General features: G+C 36.5%; 1 protein-coding gene across 5 annotated transcripts in view; it reads left to right on the top strand.

Moving 5' to 3' along the window:
- Nucleotides 1-18785, top strand: part of SENP6 (SUMO specific peptidase 6) — a 72995-nt gene extending 54210 nt beyond the window's left edge. For 2 of the 5 annotated variants that reach the window (XM_066179664.1, XM_066179661.1), the window contains 12 exons: nucleotides 230-456; nucleotides 1049-1155; nucleotides 1241-1357; nucleotides 2255-2377; nucleotides 2611-2703; nucleotides 5515-5948; nucleotides 6495-6593; nucleotides 8982-9085; nucleotides 11139-11227; nucleotides 13401-13469; nucleotides 13662-13812; nucleotides 16210-18785. In XM_066179664.1, the coding sequence (XP_066035761.1) occupies nucleotides 230-456; nucleotides 1049-1155; nucleotides 1241-1357; nucleotides 2255-2377; nucleotides 2611-2703; nucleotides 5515-5948; nucleotides 6495-6593; nucleotides 8982-9085; nucleotides 11139-11227; nucleotides 13401-13469; nucleotides 13662-13812; nucleotides 16210-16410 (1814 nt within the window). In that variant the 3' untranslated portion in view covers nucleotides 16411-18785. Of the gene's footprint in view, nucleotides 1-229; nucleotides 457-1048; nucleotides 1156-1240; nucleotides 1362-2254; nucleotides 2378-2610; nucleotides 2704-5514; nucleotides 5949-6494; nucleotides 6594-8981; nucleotides 9086-11138; nucleotides 11228-13400; nucleotides 13470-13661; nucleotides 13813-16209 lie in introns of those variants that run through there. The other 3 variants (XM_066179665.1, XM_066179663.1, XM_066179666.1) reach the window with 2 other exon arrangements.
- Nucleotides 18786-21254: the final 2469 nt, after the last annotated feature.

Below are 21254 nucleotides of genomic sequence, written 5' to 3'. Positions count from 1 at the left end.
AATATTTAACATTTCTTGATAAAGGTAGAATGCACTCTATGTAAATGTAGATAAGAAAGGTTTGGCAGTTAATCCTTCTGTCTACTCACATCGGCATTACTGCTTACATACATGATCAGCAGTGTGTACTCGTGTTGGCCTAAAATTCCATGAAATCTGTTTATAATTGCAACATGCTTAATTCTGTTTAATTCCTAAATGAATAATTTTCTCTCTGCTTTATTTGCAGGTCAGGAAGAACAGTACATAATTTTGATTTTTGAAACTGGTCTTGATCCTCATGCAAATTCAATATTTGAAAAAATAATTATGGACATTGGTATTAGAAATAATATTTCTGACTTCTTTGTGAAAATTTCATTTGAAGAAGCCAATGCCAGGCTTGTTGCCTTTACTAAGTGCTTGGAGGAGAATTCCAAAGGAAGCCCATCTCACAGAGAAAACAAAATTAAAAATGTAATTATGTTTTTGTTTTAGAACTAAGTCATTGTGTTATGTGGGTTACAGATACACTAAGGATAGTGTGTTAGTCAGCCAAAAAAAAATTCCATCAACTTTTGCTGGCTTTTATATGAAAATTCCCAGACCTGGTCCATGGTGGATTATGAAACTATGGGAAATAGTCTGTGCATTCACAGTACTTTTTAGGGTGTTTAGCTTGGTTGGAAAGTTATACAGTGGTCCACAAGTAATGTTGTTATTTAAAAATCATTAAGGGATGAGAAATCTCTATAATAATCAGACAACATAATTTTTTCCAACTGGTAAAATTATGTTATTTCAATCAAAAAATAAAGTTGCACTGTTGTAGTTGCATTTAATTAATGCTTTCATTAAACTACTTTTTAAAGAATTAGAAAGTTCTGTGATTCTGCAAGAAATGAGCAAAGACCTTAGTGTAATAGATGAAGTAAAGAAGGAAAAAGCCCACAGACTTGAATTCCTCAAAAAAAACAGATATTACACTGCTGGGCTTCACAAAGTTTTATTACCATTTCAGTAAAATTGAGCACAGTATGCAAATTAATATTGACTCTATTCTCTTAAGGTTGCTTCTGAGTCCAAAATGCAGCAGCGAAATAAACAGTTACCATTTTTTGATGATGATGAGGAAGTTGGTGAACCACATACAGTATTTATTGGTCCTATAGAAAAGTAAGATATTTATCTTTGCCCTGTAATAATTCTCTGAGAATTTTTGGCATTTCATACTTCTTATTGAATGTATTTTTCTTCTCAGGTTGATAGTTTATCCACCTTCTCCAGCTAAAGGTGGTATTTCTGTGACCAACGAAGACCTCCATTGTCTAAATGAAGGAGAATTTTTAAATGATGTTATTATTGATTTTTATTTAAAGTAAGTTTTATTTCACATCAGTTTTTAGTTGTCTTTTACTCTGAAACTTGAAAAGTTCTGATATTAAAAATGCACAGTTCAGTTGATAACACTTGGTCTCCAACTATGTACAGCTGTAATTTTAAAGATTGTTTTGTGATCTTGCAAGAAAGTTTGGTTCTTCTCCCATCCTGCTTGAAAGTGACATTGTTCCTATCTGGATAAAGGTTCTTTGAACTTTTTAACACATCAAGAGCAATTTTACTGGGGAAAAAAAGAAAAAAAAAGAAAAAAAAAAAAAAGAAAAAAAAAAAAGCTTTTTTAAAGTTCAGTTGTCCATTACAGAGTATCTGTGCTTCCTGGAATTTCATTTGTTTTGATTAACATAATAACATAAGTTCATTTTGTGCTGTCACTGATGCTGCAGATGTTAGAAGTGTATTAAATTGTTACATACTGCTGGTTTTGTGCTACACAAAAGGTGCGTATGTGTCTTTTTCAGTCTATTAACATCTGTTATTCTAGAAGTAAAAAATCAAATGAGTGTGTCACTCTTGGGACTGTTTGGAGATCTGGTGGCTCAAATACAAAATATGGGTTTCTTAGATAGGTTTTTATGAACTCCTTGAAAATTTGTTTTCCTGCCATGAAACAAAAATAAATACAAGAGCAGCAGAACAATTTGTTAATTAAACAGAGCAATAATACCTTGAGATATTAATACCTTGAAATATTTACATAAATTTTTCATTAATTAGTTCCTGTGGATAGTCAGCTCTGAATAGCTATTCTGTGAGAAGCTGCTACAATTTGGTGGGGACCACCTGTTAGCAGTCCTTTTTGCGCTGGTGCTTAGTCCTTTGAGTTAAAAACCTCCATTATTTTTTCTTTCTTTTCTTTCTTTTTTTAACTAATTAGGTATTTGGTACTTGAAAAACTGAAAAAAGAAGATGCTGATAGAATACATGTGTTCAGTTCATTCTTCTATAAACGCCTTAATCAAAGAGAAAGAAGAAATATTCATGAAACTTCAAACCTTTCGTAAGTCTGTGGATAAGTCAGTTTCACATAGAGCTAAGTGCAGTGAAGACTCTTAAAATGCTTTATAGAGAGAAATATCAACAGAACTCTACTAACATCGAGACCTGTAGCAGACATAGAATATCCCCTGAAATTCTTAACAAGCATTTAAGTTAAGGTGAAAATACTCCCTCAAATACTCCCTCAAAGAAAATAAGCCACCCCACAAATTGTATGTTGGTTTCTTCTTGCAGAATACAACAAAAGCGACATGGACGAGTAAAAACGTGGACGCGGCATGTTGATATTTTTGAGAAAGATTTCATTTTTGTTCCCCTTAATGAAGCGTAAGTGAACATACCTTTTTATCACATTTGGTAAAGGCTAAGCTTCAAATTTCTGAAAGTGAAAGTTACATTACAATAAGAATTGAAGTTAAAAATTAAGAGAATAAACATCTTTTTCCTGGTGATAAAAATCAAATAGTTATGTAAGACCTTTAAGTGTTGTAATTTAAGAATTATCAGACAATATAAAGACAGCAAAAATTAGCTTTTCTGAGTACTTTTTCTACATCTTACCTCAACTTTCACATTCTTCTAAGCTTTTGAAATTGGTAACTTTTGGATTTATCTTTCTTAGTCCTTTCTAATGAGATCTCTCTGGTATAGATGGGATAATCTTTAGTTCCAATAAATGGATATTGAAAGAAAACTTAGTTGAAAATCGCTACTGCCTTGAGAACTTTATTCTTTTTCTTTATATCCCTTTGTCCTGCTGTTTGTTAAGGGTCAGGAAGTAGACCATTCTAATGGTTGCTGAGGACTTTGATGATGCTTGCTTTCTTTAAGATCAGAGCAAGTTGTCACAAACACATTTCTGTATTTCACAGAAATAATCTAAACAGTTCTTAAGCCAAAATACTTATGAACGTAAGGTACTATATTTTAAATGTGTGCAATAAAAACAAAATAAGGACAGATACATGGGCCTTTTCTAACTGACTTCTCATAGCCATACCTAGCTGATACTTCAAAAATTAAAAAAGAGATTTTTTTAATAAAAAGTGATTTATCTAGGCACTGTGCCATTGTACAGTGGGAGGCAAACTTCTAAATCTTCTTGTTTTCCTGCCTCCTCTCGTGCTGAATTCTGAGGCTAGCAGTATGAGATAACTGTCCATACATAGATCTATCCTTTTTATAAAGTTGTATTTCCCCAACAGAGGTGTTCATCAGGACTAACTTTAGTTTTTGACATACCATGACCTGTGTCTTGCCAGATCTAGGGGATTTTAATGACTCAGGTGTAAGGTCCACTGCAGGTCCCTGTCCACTGCAGACTTCATCCTTGCCATCCCTCTCCCATGAAACTTCAAGTACCAAAACTTTGAATTGTCTGTCATTTAAATTTTAAGCTGTCTTCGCACTTGTTATGTAGTTCACTTCCCACCATCCTCTCATGTGTCATTCACATAAGCACATGGGTTATGCATAGAAGAAATGAGGTTATGCAGAGGAGAAATGAGTGTGATTTAGAAGTCACCTGGAAAGGAAAACAGATAGTTCTGTGGTTTTAAAAGAATTAGTTAACATTGCTAGTAACTTAAAACACAATCGTTTTCCTTGTCTTGTTCACTTACTGATAAGGAACCAAAGCAGTGTTTGTCTCAGCAAGCAGAACATAACAGTGCGTACTGAAGGCATATTGTTCACATCAGTACAGTAAGAATATTATTGCAGAGCAGGAAAATAACCAGGGAGATGAGAAAGTGGTGGTTTGTTGGGGAGTTGCTGCGTTTTGGTGTCTAGTTCCATCAAGTTTTTCCAGACTGCCTCATAACCACTAGTTTAGGGAATGTAGGCTCATCATCTAACCAGCTGTCAAACTATAACTGGAGGTGGGCAGGTTGACTCTAGGGCAGAATCAACTTCAGAACAGTGTGTCTCGATTTAGGCATGGCTACGTCCATGTCCTTTGGCTGTACAATCCTTCTTTTTCAGGTGTCCAGTGAAAACAGGTTATTCTCTTGAAAGTTAGGAGCTGTTCTCTTCTTATATCCAGGTTAATATGCTAGTCTACTGGCATAATTGGTACATAAAGTCTCTGTTAATAGAGTACATTCTAATTCCAGGGTTGGGCAGTACTTAATATGTTTATTAGGTGTGGTGAATCATTCAAGACAAACCATACCACTCGTGCTGCTTTCTATGGCCACTTACTTGAACTGCCATTAAGTTTTGATGGAGTTTAGGCTTCATAACCATCTAATTATTTTTTTAATATGGCATGCATTTTTTGCTACTGCTTTTTCTTTAGTCTCCTAAGACACATTGAAATGTGACTTCACCTGTATAATACATAGTTGGCTTCTGTTCTGTTATTTGCTGTAGATGATCAAAGATCCCTCAGAAAATTTCTTAATTGGACAATCAAAACCTATTTGTAATACCTCGGTCCCTGGATTTGCTGCTGCTCTAGTTCTGATTAAATGGCAAGTCAGTGAAGCCTAAAAAAGCAAGGAAATAGGAGGAAACTGTTGCAAAACTTACACATTGTGTTGGGGGAAATATAAACTGGTATTGATTTGGAAAAGTTAGAATGCGAGTTCTTTGAAGGGTGAGGAAAGCAGCAGAGCCATTGTGATGGCATTGCAAGCACTCTTTTTCTCCTTCTTTACTGTTGACAAGATTTCTTTAAAAATGTGAAGTGTTAAATACAGTTGAAAGATCTCATATGTGGAAGAATATGGGCAATTCAACCGTACCAGTAGATCTGACTACTTGTGTTGCTAGTGCTGAACTACTAGAAAACTTCAAACAGCCATAAAACATGAACTCTACAATCTCTAATTCATGCATTAATGAAGAAAATGTTAAAAACCAAATAAGCTTCAATTCAGAGAAAGAAAAAAATGTTATAAAGTGTGAGCAAATTGAAATAAATATTTAAGACAGCACCTGTTTTCAACGACCTGCTTCATATTAATTAATTTGTTGGTGATTATTTGCGTGGAGAAATCATACTTTTACAGAAGCCTCTGAAGGCTTGAATAAAACCTGGTCAGAAAAGTGAACAGCTGGTGTTGTTTATCTTTGAGTAATTATGGGGGTCATTAATGTAATTGCTAAATTTTAATGTATTTTCTTCCTTTGCAGCGCCCACTGGTTTTTGGCTGTTATCTGTTTTCCTGGTTTAGAAAAACCCAAATATGAACCAAATCCCCATTATCATGAAAATGCTGCAATGCCCATGAAATCTTCCTCTTCAGATGGAGAGAGCAGCACACCATCTCCTTTGCCAAATGAATTAGATGCACAAAACTCGCCTTCCAAGTCCACAGCAAAGAAGACGTTTACCAAAAAGTACAGTACAGCTTTAATCGACCCAAACACTGAAACAGAGGACAGTGACTCTTCGTGTTGCAGAAGAAGTCCTTGTAGGGGAAAAAGTGCTTTCAAAAAACTGAATCAAATAGACAGTGATGTGGATGAACCTAACACTGTGGAATCAGCATGCCATAAACTAGACCATAGAACACTGGATGAAAATGGTATACAGGGTGAATTCACAGCTGCTAGCCAATCTATGGGTATGTAATTGTAAAAATATGCACATTTTAATGAAATATTTGGAGATTTCGGATCTGTTACTACTTCTGCAAGGATGTAAACTTCGTCCTTCAAAAGTTTAGTATATGGCTTAACTTGAAGTGCTTGCAACATAAGTAATTCATAGCCACTGCATTTAAAAAGTTTTTGTGGCTTTATTGGCATTAACTCTCATGGCAAAGGGCTGGAGATAAAACACTATTTTCCTAGATCAGATTAATTTTTCAATTATATGAGCTTTCTTCAAGCAGAATAATTTTGTAGATACCACTTTGCATCCCTCAAGATTGCAGTTGTTAATGAAAGAATAGTAGTTAACCCTGCATCCTTATAATGTACATACAGGGGAAAACTGACCTAAGATGATGTGAGCAGCCTTAATATCAGTGTCTTTTATCATTTGATGTTTTGCTTCAACACTCTTCATTTCTTTAATGTCCTGATAAGGAAGTACGTAAAAAGAGTAAGAAGAAAATAATTCTAAAAAAAAAAAAAAATTTCCTCCATGACCACTGTGTTACATTTAGAGAGGCTTTCTCAATTCATCGCTGCTGTGGAGACTGCGCTCACCAATCTGCAATCGTGTTTGTACCCAAGTGAACAAAGGAGCTGGCATACTTTTAAAGGCAGGTGAAGGAATTAGAAAACGGTTGTTTTCTCTGTTCACTGCAACATTTGGGTCTCCTTAAGGCATAGACTAGGAAACACTGGATTATGCAAAAGCTTTTACTTTAGTCACCAGTAGTATTCCTACTGACTTAGTTTACACAGCAAGGAATTGTATACCTTATAGTACAAGTTCTGAAAACATTACCAGTCATATGGTTTAATCTGTATGCTGCAGGCCATTTCAACTTCAGTATCTTTGTGGATGTAAGCACAACTAATTTCTATTCTAAATGCATTAATTTGTGATAGCATTGTCACTGTTGCTAGAAGGTCTTGGAGGGGTCCTGGGGGTGCGTGTAGATGTGTTCTTGAGTTGATTTTTTATTTTATGTGTGATTGTTACTGTTTATGATATTGCTGCTGTATGATATGGTCTCATGTCTCGGATGCTGTTATTGTTGCTTGTCTGTAATTGGAATGTGCTTTATGACAGATTTTTTTTAGGATTACATTTCTTGTGGGTTTTTTCTGGCTCCATTGTATTGGCAGCTGATAGTCATTCTCTTTCTAACTTGAATGCTCAGACTCTCTTGCTCAGCTGTTGAAGATGGTGCAGCCTTTCATTAAAGCGAATATTCTCAGGAGGAACAGTTCTGATTTAAGGGTGAGATTGACCGAAGGATTTGTTTAGGCAGTTGGATTTAGATACACTGTATTTAAACATCCATTTCAACCAGATGAAAGATAGACGTTCTGCCTTGGGTTATCTGGGCAACTCTAGAGGGGTGTGGGTCTTGACTGTGCCAAATCCATCTGTAAGTCCTGGGTATCCACGGATATCTCAAAAGACCACATGTGCCTCTGATAGTGTAGTCAGTGAAGCCAGGAGACTTCCTCCTCTCCTCCTAAAACAGATACAGAGTAGCTGTTCAGTTAAGTAGCTCTGTGCTCTGATTATGGTTTCTTAACATGGAGACCCCTAAGTGCTAGCTACACATGGGAGCCTAGACTGAGATGGCTTGATCTCAAACTAAATCCTGGTGTTGAACTTGTGAATCTGTAGAAGTTCATTTGTAAATAACTTTGAAGCCATCAAAAATATCTCTATTCTTATTACTTATCTAATCCTTTTTTATTTCTCAGGTTTTGACTAAGATGTGATTTGTCCCAATACCAGTTTTTATCTTTTAGAAATATGTCAGCAGTAAGTCACATTAGTATATGACCTACTTCTTATGCTAAGGTCTTTCTTTTCCAAGGTACTGAGTAAGACTAATTCCCAAGTTTGTCCCTGTGGAACTCCATTGGTGACCTCTTTCCAAACTGTTACCTTAACATCTCTTTAGAAATATTCTCAAATGCAGATGTTCTCCTTTTTTTTTCCACTTGCTACTTCACTGCCCTATTTACTGTTCTTACAGAAATCCTAGTTTCCTTTAATAGATAATATGTCCTCCAATGACACCATCACCAATACTTTTATTTTTGTCATTGTTTTGACATATTACATAGCCCCTTCCTAGGAAGATGTCAAGTTTTGCTGGCATGAATTATTTGTTTTTAATTTATTTCCACAGTTTACTACTTTTTCCAGCAAAATCTGTTCTGAAGTTTTGTATGGTCATAGTAAGACTAGTGAGCCTGTAGCTGTCTGTATTTGTTTCTTGTACAGGTATAGCTAGAACATTCATAATTTTTTTTTCTTCTGATGCTGTTCCCCACTAACTATGTGACTAAATATGTAGAGGTCATTGGGAGTGAATTTACAGATAATCTTTTTATGTAACAAACTGTGAAATATTTGTAAGCTGCTGCTCCCAGGAGAGCTGATCCTTCCTTCTGCCCTCCCTACCAGTGTGTTCCCAAGCTGCCTTTTCCCTTCTACCAACACTAGTCTTCATGTATCTGCACATGGAGGAAATTACTCCAGTTTAAAAAGTAATAAGCTAGTGACTGCCTTTTTCAGTGTGATCCACTGTGTGTATGAATGTATTTGGTGTTATGAAAGGAACCAGCTAGGAATGGGAATAAATAGTTATTTTAGAGAGCGTATCAGAGTGCCCGTTTTGGTAGCAGTACCAATTTAGACTGTTACAAAGGCTCCATGGAACTATGGGGAAATTTCACGGTGGGTTTTAGTCTAGGTGTTTCAAATTTTTTTTAGGCATTTCACACAATAAGAAATAGTTTCTGTTGTGCTACTTAGAAGAAGCTTTTCACTTTTGTTCATACGCATGAGTAAATTATATGTTAGCTGTATCACAGTTACCATGAGCAATCCTGAGGAAATCTGAGGTGTTTAAAATGAGTTTGGTCTTCAGTGATGACGTAGTATTTGTGTTTAAATATTCTGCTCTCTGTGATTGATACAGATTTAAATAATCTGCTGTCTGTGATTGATACAGATGGATTGCACAAAATCAGACTGAACTATAGTGAAGACTCAGCTGATGGCAATAAACTAAATGAAGATGAGCTTATAGATTTTTCTGAAGACCAAGATAACCAGGTAAAGAATTTAGCAATTTTATTTAGGAAATGTGAACTGTTGTGTTGTATTTTGAATGGACAGCTTAAAAGCGGTGTACAGATTGTGAAAGTGCTTTGTCTAAAGCTACTTAGCTTTACAAGTGTCAAGTCCAAAGCACTGGTTACCTACAAAAATCTGCAGGTTAGCTGACAGAGAGGATTATACATTTGTTCATTTGACTGTTGAATAGAAAACTGCTGTACTGATCCTGCATTTAATTTTGTGAGTTTTTTGTGTAATGGCAGTATTGCACAGTGATTTTAATGGGAACACTGAAAGTCAGTACACTTCTGTCTTTTGTCTCCATGTTCATCTCCTAAACCCAAGAACAAGTTACTCTTCTTTCAGCTGCATTTCTTGAATATAACCAGACACATTTTTAAGTATGTTCTGCTCTTATAGTTTTGTTTCATGGGAGCTTTTTTTGATCAGATTTACACAGCTTGGATTTATAATTCAGTACCGTTCTTGTTCATTGGGAAACATTTAGATTTTAAAGCTGTGGAAAGACTGAATATTAAAATGTCCCTGAGTGACTCAGTGCTGGGTATGAGGGCATTATTCCATAGCTCTGTTGCTTCCACAAGTGTAAGTTCAATGTGAGCAGGCCAGAAGTTATACATTTGCTCTTCCTAATTGGCTTTCCTGCTCATGTTCCAGGTGTATGACCTTTTCTGACCTCTGAGTCCAGAACAAACTATTATTTTACAGTCTGCAGCTATCTGTAATGACTTCCAAGTAGCTATTTATATGTGTACACACAACAGTTGGGATGTTGAAACCCAACTGTGCTTTTCAGCTGGACTTAGCCCACCTCTCCTGTCATGCCAACTGTGCAAACATTCTGAGTTTTGCCTGATGGAACTGCCTGTCTGTTTTGTAGCAGTTAGAGTTTCCAGAAGATGGAGAATAAGTAGTACAGTATTTCCAGTCTGAAATTCATGGCATGAAGGCAGGGAAGCAAGCAAATGGCCAGCTGCATTCCTTGAGAAAAGGAGCATCCAAACTCCTTAGTTGCTGTGTAGCCTAGAATTTAATTCAGGATGAAGCTGTCACTGATACTTTCTAGAATCCACAAAGCAAGTGTAGAAATGACCATGGCAAGCTGAGTGTACCAGCCTTTTCATCTGCTAAAAAAAGAATTGAGTCTGCAACATGAACAAGTATGTGAGGAGCTAGGCAGTAGTTTCTAATTTAACATGTTCATGGGATAGCTTGAGGATTTCAGTGCCAGGATCCTGTGTGTTAATGAAATGTACACAATGCTTACAAAAATGTTCTCAAATCATGCTGGTACAGAGATTGCCATTTTTGGAAAGCACCTCTTTTCCCATAACGCAGTGGTCTGTGGTAGTAATACTGAACTCAATGGAAGGTTAAGAAACTATCGATCATTGGGATTCTTCTTGGTACAACAACTTAGTGCTGTTGTTCATAAAACTTCCATAACCTTCACAGCAATCAGTTTTGAAGACAGAAGGCTAGAGGATATTTCCAGGCTTGTGGTTTTTGACTGTTTTTGCAGTCCATAATCCTGTGTATCATGGTTGTGTAATTTTACTTGCCCTAAGAATCAAGCTGTTGCATTTTGGAGCAAAAATACTATTTCTGAGCTTGTTGCAGATCTTGTCTCATTTCACCTAGAAGGTAACATAAATGAAACTGTCAAGCAAGTTTCTAGCATTCACTGGCAAGGGAAAATATTGATAATTTGGATTATAACCAAATAACGGAGATACACCTCTTGTAAGCCAGCAGTGTTTTGAAAATGTCTAGTTTCACAGACCTTAAATAAATGGCAGCATTCAATCCATGTCATTCTAGCATGAATTTCAGAAACTGTGTGACTAAAAGTTGATCAGGTTAACAAACAGTGAATCATTGCAGATTAAAGCTTTCATTTCTTTATTAAACTTAGTTATTGGTCTTGAGGTCTTGAATGAAAATGGTAAGCGTAACAATAATTTCTTTTGCGTCTGTTTGGAAAAACAGTATTAGCTTTTAAACACCTGTAACCACATTGCTTCTGTAGGATGACAGTAGTGATGATGGTGGCCTTGTAGATGATAACTGTAATTCAGAAATGGGACAATGGTACCTGAAGCCAACCATCTGCAAACAGTAAGTATTAAAACAGGTAAAATAGAAATTTCATATAAGCTTATGAAATATAAAACACAGTAATTGCGAGAAATAGTCATACATGAATCTTAAAATACTTAAATCAGCATGCTGTTAGGGTTTGAGAGAGAACTTTATATTAAAATCATCAGTGAGTAGAAAATTTATTGAACGAAACTACTAGTACAATAATAGCTTTTTTGGTTTCTGTTAAGCCTGTGTGCAACATCAGGCAAATGAAGTTTGTTTCTTCCAATAAGGCTGTTCTTTGGTATTTTCCACTTGGATTCCTACAAAAACAAGGTGCAGAAGCATGTTCAAATGTATCCTATATTAAGAAGCAGATGAATGTTTTTTAATTAAATAATTAAAGTAATAGTAAAGAAACCCTTTGTCTACTACTCGTATAAGTAAAGGAAAATGGGAGTAATTTTTAACTGCCCCCTTATCTAATTGGGTTGTAGCTGTTCCTCTTTGTTGTCTATGTCTGTTCTTTTTTCTCTAATAAAAGCGTTCCACACTTTAAAAAAGATTTTTATCTGTTCTGGATTTGCAAACTTTTCTTTTTTAATATTTGATACCCAGGAATAATTTCTTAGTAAATACTGACTGCAGTTCTTTGCATTACGGTGTGACAGATGCATGATTTGAAATCCAGAAATATTGTCACTAGTATTGCTGTCTTGACAGTTGCCTTTGTATTTTGTTCATAATTTATCTGTTTTTGTATTTCCTTTCTTGTGAATACAAGGTTTACTAGAAGGTGAAGACTTTCACAGTACACTCACAGTACATTCTTAGGAGGCAGAACAGAATTACAGATTTATACGTGTTATGAAATATATGACTTAATACCTTTTCAAGGAAAAGTCCATCTGTGCTGTGTGTTTTAAGATTATTTATAAGCTTTCTATTACAGCTTGGCTAAATTTGTCCCATTTTGATAACAGATTATCTGTACATAATACTTTCCAGCAGACTGTATTTTAATCCAGTGTGAAATTTCATAACATCTTTGACGTTAAGTATCAAAAGTCATTAAGGGCACTTAAGTACTTTACTGTTAGCATATTTTAAATCTACTTCTATATAAAATAGAAAATTACCTTGGAAAAGTTGTCACTTCTTCCCCCTGCAAAGTACTACATTTTTTAGAAGAGCATTTTAAAGAGCATTTAATGCTTTTTTAAAGAGCAGTACCTATATAAATACTTTTATCAGAAATTAAAACAAGTACAAGCAAACATTATTCAACTGATTATATGCTTCTGCCTAAAAAAATTGCATATGTGTAAATTAGTTTATAAATGCAAACACACCTATACATAAATGCATGCAGATATTTTGTCTGAATTTACTAGCTTGAAGTTTCTTCAAATGATACTTTGAATGTGTATGTATTGTTGTTAGATAACAAAAAGCAGAGTTTTGTGAAAAGTAGTTGCATTTATTTATCGCTCAAAATACATATTACATGCAATGCTGAAATTCTGAACTCTGGTGTGAGTTAGCTTTGATGTATAAATCCAATGTGCATGTAAGGTGGCTGACAAGATTGCTGTGCTTGTGGCTCCTGAAAAGTAGTGTGCTTTAGGATGAGTGATAGGATACCAGCATCTGTAGGGTATGGGAGAGGACTCGAGCAGACTTATACTTGGTTATAGATAGATTATTTTTTAAAGTCTTCCAAATAGATTTGGTGGGTGTTTTATGTGTAACTACCAGCTGGATTACAGATTCAGGCTGGGATCACTTCTTGAACATGATTTCCTAATGTCTTCTAGTGTGCTGTGAAGTGTCTCATCTCTCCTCAAGCTGTTACTCCAGCAGGACGTTTGTGGGCTCTGGTCCCTTTCTTTCTCTTGCCAGTGTCCCAGATAACTTGTGCAGATAAAAGAGCATTAGACACCTGAAGGTGTTTTAAGCAACTGTAAGAAATTGTCTGACAGTACTGTATTTTCTAAGTACATTCTTAAGTGTACTTAGTGTATGGTTAAATATAAAGATAACTTGCCATTTAGCTATCCCAATTAGGAGGTTACAGCAGTGTGGCAGAACTTTGGAGTATTGATCTAGTTTTGTTAAGGCTACTCTGCAAACTAGTTCTGTGTAACATTGTGTTTTTCAAGCCACTGTGAAATACTGTGTACTTAAAACTTGTGTTCTCTGTTAGGCCCTGCATTTTGCTTATGGACTCACTGAGAGGCCCCTCCCGGTCAAATGTTGTGAAAACACTAAGGGAGTAAGTTTCCTATCTGGTGCTTGGGGCTTTTTTAGTTTGGTTTGGTTTGGTTTTTGTTTTGGGGATTTTTGGGTGGGGTTTTTTTTGTTTTTGTTTGGGGTGATTGTTTGTTGTTTTTGAGGGTTGGTTGGTTGGTTTGTTTGTTTATTCAAGGAATAAAACTCTTTTAATTTGCATGATCTTCTATTGTAGATACTTAGAGGTGGAATGGGAGGTCAGGAAAGGCAGCAAAAGAAGCTTTTCCAAAGATGTCATGAAAGGTTCCAACCCAAAAGTGCCACAGCAGAACAACTTCAGTGATTGTGGAGTGTACATCCTCCAGTATGTGGAGAGCTTTTTTGAGGTATACATGTTTTTTTAAGCTACTTTTGATCCTTGCAGCAATCAAATATAAGCTGTGAAAATTATAACTTTTTAAATTAATTTTAATTAATTTTAATTAAACTATAGATTACAACTATAAAAAGCTAGTGTAGCTCAATACCTATTAATGAGATCATGCATTATAAATTAATTTATACATAAATACACAGTAACTTTTTTGGAAATAAACTAGTTATCCTTTTTAGTTGTAAGTACATAAAAGAAATCATAAGCCATGAAATTTTCTGAGAGAATCTAAAGAAAACACATTTAGAGTCTTCCTTTCAGTTCTTCTGCTGTGTACCCTTTAAAATCATCCTGTAGGAGCTTGAGTTTAAAATCTAAACTACAAATGCACTACAAAAAGCTTGATCATTTTCCCATGAGAACTGTGACTGAATAAATTCAGAAATGTGGCGCAGGTAGGGGGTTTATGTTTCTTTTGGGGGTATTTTTAACTTGTAAGAAAACGTGTAAGTGAAATCATTACAGCTAAGTGGCAAATTTTGTTTCCATTGAAGGAATTGTTTGAATGCTTGCTTACTTGCAAGCTGACTTGGTCTTCAAATTACAGCTCCTTTCACAAGTGGAGGCATTAGCACCTTCTGGTCTAGACTGGGAGGAGAAATGATCGTCAAGTGAGATTGCTGCCTGCATGGGACAGTAACTCTTTAGAATCCCTGGTGCTTTAGTGCATTGTTCTAAACTCTGTAGCTAACCCTTCCCTGGCAAAGCTGGCCACTGATCCATTCAGCCCTCCCTCCATTTGTACGTTACACAAGAGCAGTAAGGCTTTAGCAGAAGGAATTCATGCAAACGGGAAGGCAAAAGCTTTGCTTTATCGATGAGTTCCTGAGAGCTTAGAACCATAACCAAGTGCCTCCTGTTTTGTTCACTGGGGGTACGAGGAGAAACCAAGTTTTATTAATCTTAGCCCATTCCTTTTTGTGAATTGATTGCTGGATTATGTCGGGCTGAATCCCTTGTGCTGCCTAATCTGGCAATGTGCAGCTGCTTCGTCTGCGGGAGAATAGCCACGACACACACGTGTCAGAGAGCAAATCACAGGATATTCTCAGAAGTAACTCCAGTGGAGAGGGAAAACCTGAGCTGGCTGCACAGTACTAGACTGTCTTGAAGTTACTCAGCGAACAATTTCAGCTGCTTTGTATTTGGAAAATTGCCCACAGTCTCATTTTGCGCCAGCCCTACAAACTTGATGGAGAGTATGTGGGAGCAGGTGGTTAATCTGATGTTTGTGACCTGTTCAGGCACATCTTTTTGTTTTTTGTGGATTTACTTTAAGTGCTAAAATCACGATGTGTGTCTTCTGAAAGCGAGACTCGCTTGTCCGAGTGGGTGAGCCGTGAGGGGCGCCGCGGCGGGCTGTCGCAGCCGGGACGCTCAGCGCTCCGAGCCCGCCGTGCCCTTGACGGCCGCCAGGGGCCGCTGCGGGGGGGCAGCGCCGGCTGCCCGGAGCCTGCGGGGCGCAGCGCAGCGCAGCCCGCCTCTCACCGTGACACCGCGTGTCTGCCCCGCACTGAAAAGACACCAAGAAACTAGTCCAGCGTTAGGCACTGACATGTTCCTGTGCAGAGTGTCACTAGTTTTTTTCCACTAGCAGCCTTGCTGATCTTGCCTTAGTGATGAATGGAATTCCCTCTTAAAGAACCCTGATGATGTAAACCAGAGTACAGAAAGGGAGGAATTTCGTTGAGAGACAGCACTATTCTCCAAATTGTCATTTGGTTAGGGTGGAATTGTTGTACAGTATCACTGAAGAGGAGAAAATAATGCTTTGTAATGTTTATTACTGTGATTGTTTGGACGAATGATACCTAGCAAGAAAACAGAATGTAAGTATAGAAAGCATTGGCAGTCGGCAGAGACTTTGTTTTCTAGGGTGAAATCTAAATCTGTCTTGCCTAGTTGGTCATGATCCTAAAGGTTATTTATAAGAAGAGGAATGTTTTGGACTCCTGATCAGCTCTAGATTTTGATGCTAATGATTCTTAAAAATTGTCCTATATCTTTACAGTAGTTTTCTCTCTCACTCGCTTTTTTTTTTTTTTTAATTAGAAGAGTTTTACACATTTATGCAGACAAATGCTTAGTCTAAAAGATGTAGCAAACACAGTAGATTGTTCAGGCATTCTTATAATCAGGACTGTGATCTGGATGGATTTTAGTCTATAACATACTGAAGCTTGATTGATTTTACCATAATTACACACATACAAAACACAGAAATTGCAGAAATTTTGTTCTATGCTCATGGAATGAAGTGAGGAAGAATGTACTTTTCCTCATTATAGTTTTCTTCAGTCATTTAGGTTATAACTATTTACTGTAATATCCAAATGACCTTTTTTTTCAGAATCCCATTTTGAGTTTTGAGCTACCAATGAACTTAACAGACTGGTTTCCACGCCCAAGAATGAAAACCAAAAGAGAAGAAATTCGAAAAATAATCCTGACGCTCCAGGAACAGCAGAACAAGGACAAGAAGGGACAGAAAGACCCAAATTCAATTTTGCAGGAAAAGACAGAACAACTTACCAACAACAGCTCAGACTGAATGTTGTATCTGTTGCATGTTAGCTCCACAATCAAAACTAAAACCTACATTTTTGTCTACCCAGACTAAAGATTTGGCGTGTTCTCTGCTCAAAGTTACTTGGGAATGTTTAATGCCTGTATAAATGTGTGTCATAAAATGGTTTAATTCCCACAAAGATGTGTATTAAGTGAGTCTGTACATATGTTAATGAGGCCAACTTTTTCAGCATTTGTAATTACTTTTTTTCCACTTGATAGGGAGCTTTTGTTATGTATTTCTGTTAATAGAACTTAAATAGCAACTTCTAAACATAAAGGAAATAAAGAAAATATAGGATGAAGTGGTTACCTTTTTCTTTTTCAGTTAAGTTTTAATGTTACATGCCTAAGTAACACATAGGGAATGATTTGGTAGTGAGATAATTAATTCATATTTTGACCCTATTTAGTTGCCCTTTACAAGATTATTCTGCTTGCGCTACAAACAATAATATGGGTAAGTGTCTCAATGTACCATGGCCTCTGAGAGGGTGATTCCCATCCTCCCAGTATCTAAGTGTAGGCAGTGTCATAGCTCATAGGACCGCTTCAGATTTGGGGGTTTAGAAGATATGCATTGCAATTACAATTCCACCCTTGCTTTAGTGGGACAGGCTAGGGAAAGGGGGAAGAGTGGTCTTTGATCAGAGGTAACTCTTCAAACAGTATTATAAAAGTGGTTTCAATGAAGTGATCTTGAGTGACTCTATTAAATCATATTTTGTGGATCCCAATTGTTGTACAGGTGTATTTTGAGACTTTCTTCATTATAAAATTGTATTTTGGTAAGTGTACTTGGAACAGCAGATTGCCCACATTACATTTTCTATGTTACAATTCTGAATGTTACATTCATATGTGCTTTATCTAAGTAATGAACATTTAAAAAGAAAAAAGTGTATGATTACTATTTTTTCTAATATCCATGCAAAAAACCAAAATACCAGTGTTCATTGCTTGCTTGTTTGTTCTTGGCTTTAGGTAGCATCAGACTAATGTAGGGACTTGCTTGGATATTTCCACTGTATTTTGATTTCACAACAATCTAAAATGTCATTGTTGCTTAAACTGCAAATGTAGCCTTTTATCCCTGTTCTAGAAAGGCTTTGGCGTTGAAGTGAAGAAAGTAAGAAAAGATTTGTGCAAGGATAAATATATCTCCATTTTTCTACTAATACAGATAACTTTGAAGGGAACCGGAAAATGTCACTTCCCAGGAAGGAATTTGTGGGAGTAGAGAGGGATCTTCTATCTCTCCTTGCAGATAATATTTTCTCTCTTGATTTTTCTACTGGGAGTGTCATTTACCATTCCCTTCTCCCAAAGAGAAGCAGCAGAGAGTTCATTAGCTGAACTCTGGGCCCCTTGAGATTTTATTTTTGTACACAACATCAAGTCTAACCCAGTGCTTCATGGCCTCCATGAGTTTTCATTCTCACTAAACCCTGAAAATACAGCTGCTAATGACATTACTTCCAGGGCATTCCTGCACAGAGGACTCTCTGTGTCACCCTCTGTTTACAGGGGGGTTCTCTCACCAAGGCAGAGTGGTTGCACATAGAGCAGTACAGCTGTGGGCTGCTAATCTTTTGTACAGATAACCTGTGGGATTTAGGGGAGTTGTTCATTCCCTGGTTTCTCTCGCATAAACCTTGGGCCCCATGGAGAATATGTAAGCACCAAATATATGTGTTCTGTTAGAGATGACTCCTGCAGTTTTCTTGTTGAAAGAATGTGGGGGCAATTTCCTGGACTACAAATTAAATACATAATGTGCACACCTCTGAGTTGTTTCCTCCTTCAAATTTTTATCCAGTATTCTTGCCATCGGTGGGGAAAAACAGCGATAAAATAGTTCCAGGTTGTGGAAATATACAGGGTCTTGGGTATCCATCTGGCTTTAGTACAGCTGGCATACTGGAATAGTAGTTTATGCAAGAGAGGGGAGGAAAATAATATCTTTGAAATAGAGGAGAGATAATTGCAGATAGAATGTATTCCTTCCTAGTCTAGGCTTTCCCAGTGGTATGTTTTAATTATATGGAATATATCCACGTTTCATTGATATAGTAGTTTTCCTTTTTCTAATATTTGTGATGCCGGTACATATTTTGCTGCTGTAGAACTATTTAGGTTCTCTTACTGGGAATGGCCTGGTGCTTCCTCCTTTTCCTTTCTCTTTCCTGTCCTCCCCTTCATCCTCCCTTCCTTTTACCCTTTTTTCAAAGCTGTGAAGAAAGTGTTGGATTTCCTGTCATTCAGTGTTAAAGATCTCAAGATCTTCAGTCACATACAGCAAGTTAATACACATGTTAAATATAGGAAACTTATTTTTTTAATAAAATGTGATGTTAATAGAAAATACCCTACAGAATTAAGAATGAGTTATTTAAGACCTTCCTGACTTGGTTTAACAAGCTCACTCTACTTAATGCATGTGCTTGGTAAGTTTTTTTTATTAACATGATGGTGGGCAATGCTGCAATGTTTTGCAATCTTAACAAGTTTTACCAGTGCCTTTTCTGAATCAGATTTATTAGTGGAAGCTAGTAGGGTGGGGACTAGATAAGTGTATTTAATAATTACATGACAACACGTGCACTCTATGGAAAGTATATGTTGTAGATTTCTTTAGACGATTCAGGATTACAAGTCCTTTAAGAGTAGCTGGACTGCATTCTGCAGTGTAGGGGATCAAATGGCCACCTAATTAAATGTATCTGCTTGTATTGTTTTTCAGGTTGGGTAGAATAACAGTTAAGAATTCTTATTAAGGTTTTAGATTACTTAGCATAAAAAATGGATGTACTTGTGGTGCACATTTGCAGGATAGCCGCAAAAGCAGAAGAGACATCTAAGTAGTCCCTTGTGACATTTCTATTTTTCCTGCTGAGCAACTGAGCGCACTCTTTAAGACCAGAGACTTGGAACAGAATTGATTTTTGAGGCTGCACTACAGTCTGGTCATGAAAGAATCTGACTTCCAAAACATTCAATAAAGAAAGGGTGAAAAACCAGTCAAGCTTTACAGCAAGATGTGGAAACTATGCTGTCGATTTTCATTTTTTTTCATGTCTTGCACAGCAAATGAGTAAAGCAGAACATGTATGATTTTTAATTTCTATTAATATTGTACCTCTGGAAACTGAAATATTGGACTTCTCTTACAAACAAACAGCAACAGTTTCCTTAATTTGGTAATTAATTGTTTTCTCCTGATTTTTAAATAGAATATATTTTTGGTCACTGGTTAAAGCTTTACATTGATAGTATTGTATTATCACTCGTATTTCAGCATATGAACAGAAGTAGGTATAAAGATGTTTGCTCTTTGCAGTCCTGATTCGTGGGAATGATGAGAGGTACTAGAGTCTGATAAAATATTTTGATTTTGGTACAACACTTTTTATAAGTCTTTCTTCAGTGCTGCATACTCAGTACCCCTAAAGAACCTCTGTGCAGTGAGTTGGGTTCACAAAGATACTTCTCCCATTTTTTTGACTGTCCCCATCTACTGGAAATCAAAGGGGAACTAATGTTACAAACCACAGCTTTGAAACAGTAACAGAGAGGCAACTGCCATTTTATTTACCTTTCACCACAATATTTTTGAAGTAAATCCTTTCTGCTTACCTCAATAACGCCTACACAAAGAGGTGATGAAAGATGTCTGTTTTCTGAGCTCCGGTATGGTTAAGGGAGGATGTAATCTGGAAGGTGATTGTTCTCTCAGTTGTGGTGTGTTGTAGTTTTCTGACAGGCTTGATTTCGCTTGTTTTTAACAAGTTTGCATTTGGAGTTGTGCAATCCTGTGGTTACAAAAGGAAACTGGGTAATGTACACCATTCCATAGGGATTCCTTATTCAGTTTTGAGAGTAACTGCTAGCCACAACACAGATTCAAAGAGCCAGACTGTTCCTTTGCTTGTTTTTATTTTCCCATTTGTTTGTTTGTTTTTCCCTTAGGTTCTTTTTTCGTGTTAGACTCACAGTTGATGTTCTTGAGGGAGAGTAGGCAGTGCTATTTGCAATGCATGACGCTTAAAAAGATAAGCCATGCTCATACGTGAATATATATGAACAGAAGATTATCTGCATTTAAAAGTATCCAATTTCTAGTAAATGAGACAGACTTGACTTACCTGCCTTTTTTTTTTTTTTTTTTTTTTGTCTTCCCTTTTTCTTTCTTAGTTTTTTAATGCTTATTAGTCATTATGTAACCCTCTAGAGTTCTTTGGGGTATGACTTTACCCAAACAATCATCAGGTAAGTAATTCAGCAGTGGCAGGAAAGAAAACTATCGCAATTTTTAAAATAAAAGATTCTTGTGTATCTGCAGCAATAGGGCTAAATATACTGTATAAATAGATGATTTATTTAATAGAATAGTCAAATCCACATTGTACATCTGTCCATTTGCACAGTGTCATAGTTTTAGGTTATACTTAAAAGTTCCATTTTCAGGACCAGGTTCTCTTCTACTGTAAGCTGACTGGATAAGGTCAGTGGGAACCAGGCTGGTTTGATTCAGCAGAGTATTTATTCCCCATAAGCTGGGAGGATCCACTTAGAGGAAAAGCATCATGCTCTGGCCAGCCTGAGCTTCCTGTCTGCAGAGTCTGTGTAGATTCTGGCCTAAACACCAGAGATTAAAACATGTTAGATTTCCTCAGTGGTGTACCTTAGGAAAATTTATCAACTATTTACACAAAACTGTATCTGTTTAAACGTATTTCTAAGTTTAGGAACTTAGTTTACTTTTGCACATATACTGATGTCAACTAAATATACTAAAAGATACCCACGCTGTCTCACAGCAATAGT

The sequence above is a fragment of the Chamaea fasciata genome, unplaced genomic scaffold, assembly GCF_029207755.1.
Source record: "Chamaea fasciata isolate MVZ Bird 193981 ecotype frontalis unplaced genomic scaffold, bChaFas1.0.hap1 SCAF_3, whole genome shotgun sequence".
Lineage (NCBI taxonomy): Eukaryota > Metazoa > Chordata > Aves > Passeriformes > Sylviidae > Chamaea > Chamaea fasciata.
Note: the sequence above shows the minus strand (reverse complement) of the source record. Positions and strands in the feature narration are given on the sequence as shown.